At 57.8% G+C, this 10,467-nt stretch overlaps 1 protein-coding gene across 3 annotated transcripts; it reads left to right on the top strand.

Annotated features, from left to right (window-relative positions):
• The first annotated feature begins 1,423 nt into the window (after positions 1-1,423).
• On the top strand, positions 1,424-9,293 carry DLK1 (delta like non-canonical Notch ligand 1). 3 transcript variants are annotated; one of them, XM_076003716.1, is made up of 6 exons: positions 1,424-1,658; positions 2,936-2,999; positions 3,473-3,603; positions 6,391-6,532; positions 8,307-8,586; positions 8,812-9,293. In XM_076003716.1, the coding sequence occupies exons 1-6, from the start codon at positions 1,592-1,594 to the stop codon at positions 9,052-9,054; spliced, it is 927 nt and encodes a 308-aa protein (XP_075859831.1). In that variant the 5' UTR covers positions 1,424-1,591; the 3' UTR covers positions 9,055-9,293. The 3 variants fall into 3 exon arrangements, with proteins under 3 accessions (XP_075859831.1, XP_075859830.1, XP_075859829.1); XM_076003715.1 differs by having other exon boundaries at positions 8,806-9,293; XM_076003714.1 differs by having other exon boundaries at positions 8,307-9,293.
• The last annotated feature ends 1,174 nt before the right edge of the window (positions 9,294-10,467 follow it).

Genomic DNA, 10,467 nt, shown 5'->3' with positions numbered 1-10,467 from the left:
CCTATCTTCCTTAGCCTGCGATCCAGCTAGGGAGGGAGGGGACGCTGCTGAGCCAGCATAAGGCTCGGAGCAGAGGCTGAGGCTGGGGGCCGGTGGGGAGGAGGGATGCCTGCGAGCGAGCGCCCCCTCCCCCAGGAGCTCTGCTGGAGGGTTTCTGCCGGAGTCCAGCATCCCCCACCCCCAGGCCCTCCAGACCACTGAGTGAAGGCCTCCCAGTGGGTCTGGAGCATGTGCTGACTGCCTGGTGTGCAACCGTATGTGTGTGTGTGCCTGTGTATGTGTGTGTGTGAGAGAGAGTGAGAGAGAGAGAGACAGAGAGAGAGAGAGAGAGAGAGAGAGAGAGAGAAAGAGACACGGCACATTGGTGAGGCTGCCCACACACGCCACTGTGGACAAAGATGGATGCGACTGTGTGTGTTTGTGTCCGGTGACTGCATATGTGTGTTATTGTAAGCATGTGGCCAAGAGTCTGTGATTCGTGAGTTTTGGGGACTGGGAATGTGTGCTTATGGATATCAGGTGTGTGGCTGAGTGTTCATGTGTGTTCAAGAGTGCGTGTGTTTGTGTTTCAGCATGACTAAGACTCTTCCTGTGACGACGCTGTGTGTGTGTGTGTGTGTGTGTGTGGGCGGGTGTAACTGAACGTTCGTATGGGTGTCTGCATGTTTACAAGTATTTGTGTGTTTAGGTGTGCATGTGGCTCTGCGTGTGCTTCTGCGTGGAGGGGCCGCTACAGGTGGAGGACGCCAAGGGTTTCATAACTGCGTGTCCGCCTCTCTCTGCCCATGACTAAGCATGTGGCGCTCCGGCCTGTCTCTATAACGTGTGTTTGGTTGCAGTGCGTTTGTGTTGAAGGGTGTGTGTTGCTACAAGTGCATCTACATTTTCCTGCCGCACCATGGCTATGGATACAGGGGACATCAGGCTCTTCCTAACTGTCTTGCTGTGTGCGTGTTTGGTTATGTGCGTAGTCCACATTTTAACAGTGTGTATCTGTGCTTTTCTGGGCATATGACCTATGGCACGCATGCTTGGGACCTTGGCAATGAGTGTTTTGGTGTTTCTGCTTGCGTTTCTGTATTCCGAGTGCGCACTTGTGTTTTCCTGGGGGTCTTTGGCCCAGCCAGGGTCCGGTTCACGCGACTTGTCCAGAGCAGGCCCGTGCGTAGCCACCCGTGTGCTGTCCCGTGTGCGCAACGAGCGCCCAACGTGCGAGAGGTACCTGTGCCCGTCTAGCCAAGAGTGCACCCCCATGAGCGAGCTGGCTTCCGGCCGCTGCAGTGGTGGGGGGCGGCCCCATGGGGGGCTGGGGGTCACTGGGACTGGCCGGCGCCGGCCCCGTGCGCGCGAAGGCGGGGGCGGGGGGGCGGGGGCCGCGGGGGGGGGGGGGGGGCGGTACGAAAAGGGCGGCGCGCGCGGCGGCGGCGGCAGCTCCTCGGCGGCAGTGGTGGAGAGCGCGGCGCAGCCCTGGCTTTCCCCTTGCTGCCTGCCCGCTCTCCCTTCGGCGTCCGCAACCAGAAGCCCAGCACGGCACCAGGAGCAGGACCCGCGCCCGCGCCGTTCCCCGGACCGCGACCCCCGCCGCCGCGCGATGACCGCGACCAAAGCCCTCCTGCCCGTCCTCTTGCTCCTGCTGGCTTTCGGCCACACCAACCATGGTGAGCCCCCCACCGGCGGCCCGGCTCGCGCCCCCTCTAGGGAAGCCTGCGACGCCCCGCTGGCCGCCCGGCGCCCTGCACGCTCCGTCCCGCGCGCCCAAACTCCCGCCCGTCCCGCCTAACCCTTAGCCCCGCACGGTGCCTCCCTCGCCCTGCCCACCACCCTTGCATGCCAAGCCGGGCCCTGGGGTCCCCGGGAGAGCAGGGGAGGTGCGGGACCCCCAGCCCCTTCCCGCCCCACAGAAGTGGCACTCGGAGGGGTGTCCGTGCGCTGAGAGAGGAGGTATGGAAAAAACGAGGTGATGCTGGGCGTCTTCTGTGAAAATGCTGTGGGGTGCAACTTTGGGGTGTCTCTGCGTGCGCATGTGGGAACAGGTCTTTGGGGGCCGTGGGGGGAGACTTTGCCGTCGTAGCCCCCAATTCCCAGTGAGAGCCCTGCCTGAGCCCCTCCTGCGTGGCGCGTTTCTCTAGGTAAGGGGCTGCGACACTTCTGTCTGCAGCGGCCATCTGTCTCTGACAGCGAGAGAGTTGCCCCCTTCCCGCAGCGCCCCCCCCCACTGCGCCAGTGGTTTTTGGGGGGCTGTGGGGAAGGCTGGTGAGCTGGTTGAGTACACACACACAGTAGGTGCCTGTTGAAGTGTCGGAGTCTCTAAACAGCGTTGCAGCCCCTCAGTCTGCTCTGTAAAACCTTGTGGCGTAGTTGTTGGCGTCGTAGTTGTTGGCGTCGTCATCTTTTCAGCGTGAAGAGTCTGGGGTGGGGGTGGGGGATTAGGCCTGCGTGCCTGGCTTAACTGGGGTGAACCTTAAAAAAAATCCAGATGCCTTACCTGTGAGCCCACCAGGTGAACCTGTCTAGGCTTTCCCAAAACTGAACACGTCAAAATCTGCTCCCCATTCAGCTCACTTTGCAAAAGTGAGGGTTTGGCTGAGGGCCCCGGGTCAGCTCTGCCCTGCAGTGTCTCCCATCCCTCCTTTTAGGAGGATCTGAGGTTTCGTGTTTCCTTTCGGGGGCAGGGGGAAGGTGTCTGTCCTGCTCCTAAGATCTAGGGAGTGTGCTGTGGTCATCCCATAGCCAGGAACATGGCAGAGGTTTTCCCTGAGTGGACTGGGCCATGTCCACGCACGGATGTGAAGTGCCTGCTGTGTGCCAGGCTGGCAGGACCCAAGAGGGCTGTCGGGTCCCTCGAGGGAGGCGGGGGCCATTAGGGGGAAGATGGGCTTCGCCCTGGTCTCTGGGGCCTTGTGGGGTGAATTTTATAACCTTTCTTGTGCCTCAGGATCTGAATGCCTCCTGAACTGTGACCCCGCACGTGGACACTGTGACGAAGACAGTATTTGCAGGTAACAGAGTGACTCCTCACAGGCAGCTTGTGGGGGCCAGAATCCTGGGGAGTCATGAAGTCAGGCAGAAAAACAGTGGGGGCTTGGCCACTGCGGCAGACAGCTTCCTCACCCCTGCAGAAAACTGGCGGGAGTGGGGGGGGAAGAGAAGAGGGCACGGGTGGGGGCCGTCTGCTTCCTCACAAGTGGCGTGGCAGGAGAGCCCCTGGTAGGGTGAGACCACTGCAGGCCGCTGCGGCAAAACGCAGCGCTCTCCCGGGCCCTGGGGGCGGGGGAGTCCTCTGTATCTGCCCCTCTGTGTTCTCCCTTTTAAGTTTTTCCATTCAGGTGGCTGGTGTTCGCTTCCTGGGACCACTGGTCTGAAACTGTACAAAGACCCCCGAGGGCTCTCAGTTCACAGAAAGTGGTCTGAGATCCCTCCCCACCCCTGCTTCCCCTCATATGTCCCCATCTTTCTTACCCTGACCCCACAGGTGCAAGCCTGGCTGGCAGGGTGCCCTGTGTGACCAATGCATGACCAATCCTGGCTGCGTTTACGGAATCTGTGAAGAACCCTGGGATTGCCTTTGCAGCGATGGCTGGGGCGGAGACTTCTGCGAGATAGGTTGGCACTCACCTTTGCTCACTGCTCCCCCCTGCCCTGCCCCGCTCCTTGCCTCCCTGCCCTCAGCCCCCAGCCCAGTGGCTGCCAGCCTCCCTTCCCCCATCCCAACACACCAGCACAGCTGTATTGCGGTGATGTGTTTATACACTTCCTGCTGGCGCCAGATGCCTCCTCCAAGGTAGGGACTTTATTTTGCTCACCTGTGCACCACCAGCACCCAGCACCCAGCACCCAGCGAAGGCACTGGGGTGGGGGTTGGAGGAACTGCCTGTTGAATAAAGAGTCACAAAATAAACACACACGACTGAGCCGGGGGAGGGGGGCCCCAGACCCCAGGCAGCTTCGCCAGGTCACTAAAGCTCAGAGATGGGAAAGAGCTCAGGGCATCTTAGAGCATATACTCCAAGAACGTTGCACACAAGACTGTTGGGAGGCTGCCTGCGAGCAAACAAGTGGGGGAGGGGTGTGGGGAGCAGGACTGCGTCAGGATCATGAGGACTGGGCTGCCGATTTGAGGGGCAGGGGAGGCTGGGGGCTAGGAAAGGCTGGGAGGGGGTTAAAGTGCAGATTGATGTTATCTGTTGATTTCATTAATTTATGCAATCTTTGCCTCCATTACCCTGAGCAATTGAGAGTTGGCTGTGGCTGCATTTTCAGGCTGCAGAATATTCACTTGAGCCCATTCTCATTTGGCAAAACCTGCCCTAAGGTCTGGGAAACTCAGTGCAGGCAGCTGCCTCAGGAGCCCTGTTCCTCTCAGTCCCCATTAGCAGAGATGCGTGGTACAAATAGGGAAACTGAGGATCAGAGAAGCAAAAAGATCTGCCAAAGGATAGGCAGGCAGGAGAGAAGCCAGCTAAGACCCCTTCCCCTGGCCTCAGAAATAGGATTAATTTTCATCTGCGACTGCTTCTAACACCCTCCCTTAAGGAAAACCCAAGAGCATGTTGTTGTGGCCCCTGCCCTCTGTAGCCAAGGCAGCTGGCTTTCAGAGTGGAGCTCCCCCACCCTGAATTATCTCTGGCCCTTACTTCCCCCCAGATATGGTGCAGAGCCCCCGCATAGCTGACTCATGCTGCAGCTCTGATGCCCCTCACAGCGGCGGCAGCAGCAGCAGCAGCTCTGAGCCGTTTGGGGAGCCAGGAGGGCTCAGCAAAGCCCCTGCTGGGGATCAGGGTTAGGCTTTCAGCCGGGAGCCCACTCTCTTTGGTATCTGAACACAGTACACCTAGGCTGGAGTTTCCAGACCAGCCCCATCCCTACCCCCTACCCCCGTGGGCCCCGGGCACTCCTCCCAGCCAGGTTGATGAAGGCAGTGTGCTTAGGAACGGCTGCAGAGTCTGGGGTCTTGGGGAGGAAGCAGCCTTCTCTCTCCCTTTTTGCCCACCTTGAGGCTGTCATGGCCACAGCTGCTGTCTGGGCAGAGACCCCCCAGCAGCCTCCTCCTTGGAGCGGCTTAATCCGCCCTGCTCTGTGGTCGGAGGCCTGAAGGGCTGATGCTGTGGGACAGCAGCGGGGATGGGCGGGGGGTGGTTGCCAGCTCTTTAGCTTAAATTTAAGATTGCGAGTGACAGGAGAGCCGGGAGCAGAGAATTAGGAGCCCGCTGCGTGCCGACACTTTGCCGGTGCCGTCCTGTAAAGATAAATCCTCCTCATGTCCCCTCGTGCCATGCCGGGTTTCCTTCTTGATTGACTGCGGCCTTCCCTCCACGAGGGAGCAGAGGGCTTTGAAGGAGGGAGGAAAGACGCACGCATGGCCCCGGGACACCCCCACACACACACCCGCTTTGACCTCTCTGTCTCTGGCTGGCCCTGCTTTCTGGTTGGCAGGTGCAGCAGCTCAAATGACAGAAAGCCAAAGCTGAAAAGGTCCCTTAGAGACCAGCCAGGGGGAGCCCCTCCTTTTATAAATAGGGAAACTGAGGCACCGGGTGGGGAGGAGCTGGACTCTGCTGCCACACGGCAGCAGATTGGACACAGGGCAAGACAAAGGGCCCCTCCTGGCCCTGCTGGGGAGCTGGGGTCTCCACCGTCAGAGAGCCCCTGACCCGGGCCCCTGTGTTCAGCGCGCCCATGGTTGCTGAGCCTGAATAATGAAGCGAGCATGACGGGAGGTGTGAAAAGGCAGTGGAAATATACCAGTGTTCATGGAAACCCGTGCTGTCAGAGCGCTCAATAGTTCTAATTTTCCTGCCTTCAAAAGATGCAGCCTTTTTATCGTGGCCCCTTTAGTTCAGAACCTCGGAGCAGAACGAGAGACCACGGGGAGGAGGGGCAGTGCCGAGGCTCAGCCAGGTTTCTTGGTTCCCCATGGGGGTCTTTACGTCTTCATCCTCCCCCCACTGCCCCTCTTTGATGGAAAAGCAGGAAGAGCAGGTGGTTTTTCAAGGGTCGGGCTGTACTAGTCCCCCCACTGGGGAAGCTGGGTATGAAATCTTGTCTGCAGGAGACAGCCTGGGGAGCCTTGTGGGGAGGGGCGCAGCACAACATGTCCCTGCAGCAGGTCAGGGACATGTTGCTGGGCGTGAGAGGTGACCTGGTGCCAGGAGAGTGTCAGTGACCATGACTACTTTCTGGCCTGTAACCTTACACAAGGAAGCCCCTTCAGCCTTCTGAGTCTCAGTTTACTCACTTTGGGGTTTTTATTGGGGGGATCCCTATACCCCCTTACTCTGGACCCCAGTTGGTGGCCACAGCAGAGCCATTGGGCAGCTCGCCTGTCACTTGCATTAGGAGGGGCTGCTAAGGTCCGGTCTTCTCTGCTTCCCCCCTCCCCCCACCCCACAGACCTCCGGCCTTGTAACTCGAGCCCCTGTGCCAACGAAGGGAACTGCATGGACCTGAACGACGGCTCCTTCCTATGCTCCTGCCCCCGTGGCTTTGCGGGACTGACCTGTGAGAGAACCCACGGGCCCTGTGCCATCCAAGGGTAAGTATCCCCACTCTGGCTGTGTGAGCTGATGAATGCTGCTTCAGATTCCTGCTCTCCACCCCCTAAAGACCCTTTCAGCCTAACCCTGCTGGACCTCTGCCTGACACAAGATGGAAGTAAGTGCTCATCCCAGCAGCCCCATGGGGGGCCACCCTAGATGGGGTATTTATGGGGGAATGTGTCATTTCATAATCCTGAAGGCGATTTCATATTCCCCTGACGTCCCCGAGTCCTGATGTGTGTGAATGACAGTCAATTGGGATGGTGGAACACTGTGCAGTACTGCATAATTTTCTAAAGGCAACATAATAAGAGATCAGAGTTCACCGGGGCCCAGGCTGTTTGCGAAACCACTTACCATATTTTAAGCAGTGGTTTTGGGGAACCAGTGATCTCTGCAGTTGGATTTTCTGGGATGTCTGGGGAGAGAGCTGCCAGGTTGAGGAGGTGGAGGGGCATGGGAGGGGGTGGGTCAGCTCTCAGCTGCCCTCAGTGGGGAGGAGGCTCTGGCAATTCTGTTTGGGCAGACACACAACCAGAAAGGCCACTGCCCTCTCAGGAGTCCACACTTGAACCCAGTCTTGGGCTGGGGCTGGGGGTGTCTCTCCCCTTTGAGGACACAGAGGCTAACATGCAGAATGGGCGTACCTTGACCTGGGGTTCCAGGGGGCACGGCGGACCCGGGAGTCTGCACGAGCTCTGAACAGGCATTAATGAGGCTTCTGAAGGCCAGTATTTAGCCAGGGTCAGAAGAGAGGGTGTGACAGCTGAACTCCATTTCTGCTTATTAGCAAGAAGGGGCAAAAAAAAAATACAACAGAGTGAGACCTTTAAAATATTTTGCTTTTGTCTCAAACAGACTTAAGCCAATCTGTCAAAATAGAGCCCCCCCCCCCCAGTCCTTGGAATTCCTCCAGAGCCCTGCACCCTGAGCAGCAACGCTGATTCCAAAAGTCTAGCCCCCTCCTCCCTGGAGTTTTGGTATTTATCAGATGACAAAGGGCTTGGTCATTTAAAAGCGCTTACATTAAATGCTCCTTGTGCCCTGCTGTGAGCAACCGTCTTCAGTTTGCAAGCTTACCCCCAGCGAAGGGACCACCATCACACAGCTGGGCACAGACGCAGGTTCACACAGGCGTGGTCAGGCCTTGTCTTTCTTTCGCTCTAAGAGACCCTTGGGGTTTCCTGCACAGCAGCCTGTGGGCCGCTCCACGGAAAGTGAAAGTACAGGTAGTAAGGCAGGGTGGTGGTGGCCATGGGCAGGGACGATGGCAGGTCCTAGGAGGAGTGAGTTCTGCCATAGCCACCAGGGGGAGAGCTAAAGGAAGGGGGCTTGCTCTAGATCTGGGCTGTCACTAGCTTTTCCTCTCCCAGCCTCAGTTTCCCCATCTGTCTAGTGACTACCCATCAGTCCTCTGGTCGGAGAGATGAAATAAGAGATGGGGGGGGACATGGGCATCCTGGCGCGGGAGGTCAGGTGTGTGCAACGTTGGCATCGTGACGAGGGTGAGGTGCGCACCCCGCCTCGAGCAGCCGGTGAGCCCCTTGCAGACAGGCCACATGGTCCTTGGTGTCTCCCTGTGCCTCCCTTGCTCCCTCCCTCACTAAATACCTGTTGAGCACCTGCCCTTCTGTCAGGCCGGGACCTTCTGCACCAGTTTGCGACATGTGTGGAGGGAGAGTGGGGCCGGGCGCCTGCCCCCACCGATCCCCGCAGCACTGTCCCAGCCCAGCCCCTGAGGACCCTTCGCCGTGTCACCTTGCGTTGCAGGTCCCCCTGCAAGAACAGAGGCTACTGCGTGGATGACGAGGGCGAGGCCGACTTCCCCTCCTGCCTGTGCCGCCCTGGCTTTGCAGGCAACTTCTGCGAGATCGTGACTAACAGCTGCGACCCCAACCCGTGCAAGAATGACGGCGTCTGCACCGACATCGGGGGCGACTTCCGCTGCCGCTGCCCGGCCGGCTTCATCGACAAGACCTGCAGCCAGTCCGTGAACACCTGCGGCGGCATCCCGTGCCTGAACGGGGGCGCCTGCATGCAGCACTCCCAGGTGAGCTTCGAGTGTCTGTGCAAGCCCGAGTTCACGGGGCCCGCCTGTGTCAAGAAGCGCGCGGTGGGTCCCCCGAAGGTCGCCCATCTGCCGGGCGGTTACGGGCTGACCTACCGCGTGACCCCCGGGGTGCATGAGCAGCTAGTGGCAAAGCCCGAGCACCATATCCTGAAGGTGTCCGTGAAGGGGGTCAACAAGAACACCCCTCTCCTCACTGAGGGACAGGCTATCTGCTTCACCATCCTGGGAGTGATCACCACTCTGGGGCTGCTGGGCCTCTTGGGCCTCTTCTTCCTCAACAAGTGCGAATGCCTGACGTCCTTCGTGCGCAAGCACTGGCCCTTCCGCGAGAGCAGCAGCGTGCTCCTGCACTACCAGAGCGGCGATGACCTGACGGTCAACATCGTGCTCCCGGAGAAGGTCGACATGACCACCTTCAACCGGGATACCATGGAGGATGCCATCTGAGCAGCGTCCCACAGCCTCCCGCCCCATCCCCGGGGATTCGCATAGTTCGCTTTGTGCGGTCTGTCCTAGTCCTTGTGGTGGAGTGCGCTTTATCTTGTGTCAAATCTGGTGAACGCTGTGGTTGCGTATATTGTCCTTGTGTTGCCGTGTGACAAACGCAATGCTAAAAGATCCCCTTTCTCTCAATTAATGCATGCTAAAGAATAATAAGAATTTCATCTTTAAACAAGCAAAAGAAATAAGCATGTTATTCTAAACTCTAAAGCAACTGAAAAAAAACTAAAAAAGACAAAAAAAAAAAAAGCGACAAACCCTCGCAGGGAAATTACCAGGACTCTGTGCCCGACACCCCTTTCCAAGGGGCCTCGGTCATGGGGTGCTCGTGAAACCATCAAGCGTTGTTCTGACCGACCACTGTGACAAAGGCTAGAATCTCTTTCGTTCGATAATTCTTACACGCCATGTCCAACGTGCACTCACATCAAGTTTAACGCTGCAACCCTTAGATCTTTCTGGTTGATTTGAGATTTTGCAGAGTGCAGCGGCTGTGTGTCAGGCAGAGAGAGTCCCGGATTGGCTGCTGGGGGGCTGGGACCCTGTCCCAGCCCTGCCACTCGCTCGCTGTGTGACCCTTGGCGAGTCCCCACCCCAATTCCGGGTCCACCTTCTCGCCCCTCTCGAGGGAGGGGTTCGAACACCAACCATTGAGGTCCTCTCTGGCTCTAAATTTCTGAATTAGGAACGATGGGGAGTATGAACCAAAATACTTCCTGACCCTAAAAGTGAGGATCCCACGAAGACTGAGTCTCATCGTGTGATCCCAAAAATTTCGGCCTATCCTGATTGTCCACTTGATGTTAAAATTGCATTTCTCAGAGTGGGGGGTGGCCTCCTGGCCCACCCCCTGTTTGGGAAGAACCAGCCCCTTTGGACATAGCGTGCCATCTGGAGCTGCCACTTAGGCAGCCAGCCCCACAGCTCCCACTCCCGCCCGCCCAGAGCCCCAGCCCGGTCCCTACCTGTAGATTTCGAGATGTCTCTTGAGATGTGAATGCACTTTGAACCGCAAGTGCCCCTGGCGAAGTCTGAGCAGCAACACAGCCCTCACCAAGGTTTTCACAGTGCTTAGTGGAAATTGTTGCTTGTGGGGTGTTTATCAGTTCTGTGGCAGAAGTGGCACAAGACCTGGCCGACACAGCCATGGATTTACATTTGTGTTGCTGAGTTAATAATGCTCAGATCCCAAAAGACCTAGCCAGCTTGTGAATTATGAATTTGCCTTTTTTTTAAAAAAAAAATACAAAAAAACAGAGCATCTATTTTTTTGCGAGAATAGAAAGAAATGGGACAGAGTTCTGTTTAGCTTTCCAGCTCTTAAGGTTGGGCAGCTAAACAGCCCTTGGGTACCAGTTA

Source organism: Microcebus murinus, chromosome 6 (genome assembly GCF_040939455.1).
Source record: "Microcebus murinus isolate Inina chromosome 6, M.murinus_Inina_mat1.0, whole genome shotgun sequence".
Taxonomy (NCBI): domain Eukaryota; kingdom Metazoa; phylum Chordata; class Mammalia; order Primates; family Cheirogaleidae; genus Microcebus; species Microcebus murinus.
This window is presented reverse-complemented; position numbering and strand designations above follow the sequence as displayed.

Bases quoted from the DNA above. Each gene is read 5' to 3' on its own strand.
- DLK1 (XM_076003714.1), top strand. From the start codon at position 1,592: ATGACCGCGACCAAAGCCCTCCTGCCCGTCCTCTTGCTCCTGCTGGCT. The intron at 3,000-3,472 runs GTAACAGAGTGA...CTGACCCCACAG, and splicing joins GACGAAGACAGTATTTGCAG to GTGCAAGCCTGGCTGGCAGG. The intron at 3,604-6,390 runs GTTGGCACTCAC...CCCACCCCACAG, and splicing joins CGGAGACTTCTGCGAGATAG to ACCTCCGGCCTTGTAACTCG.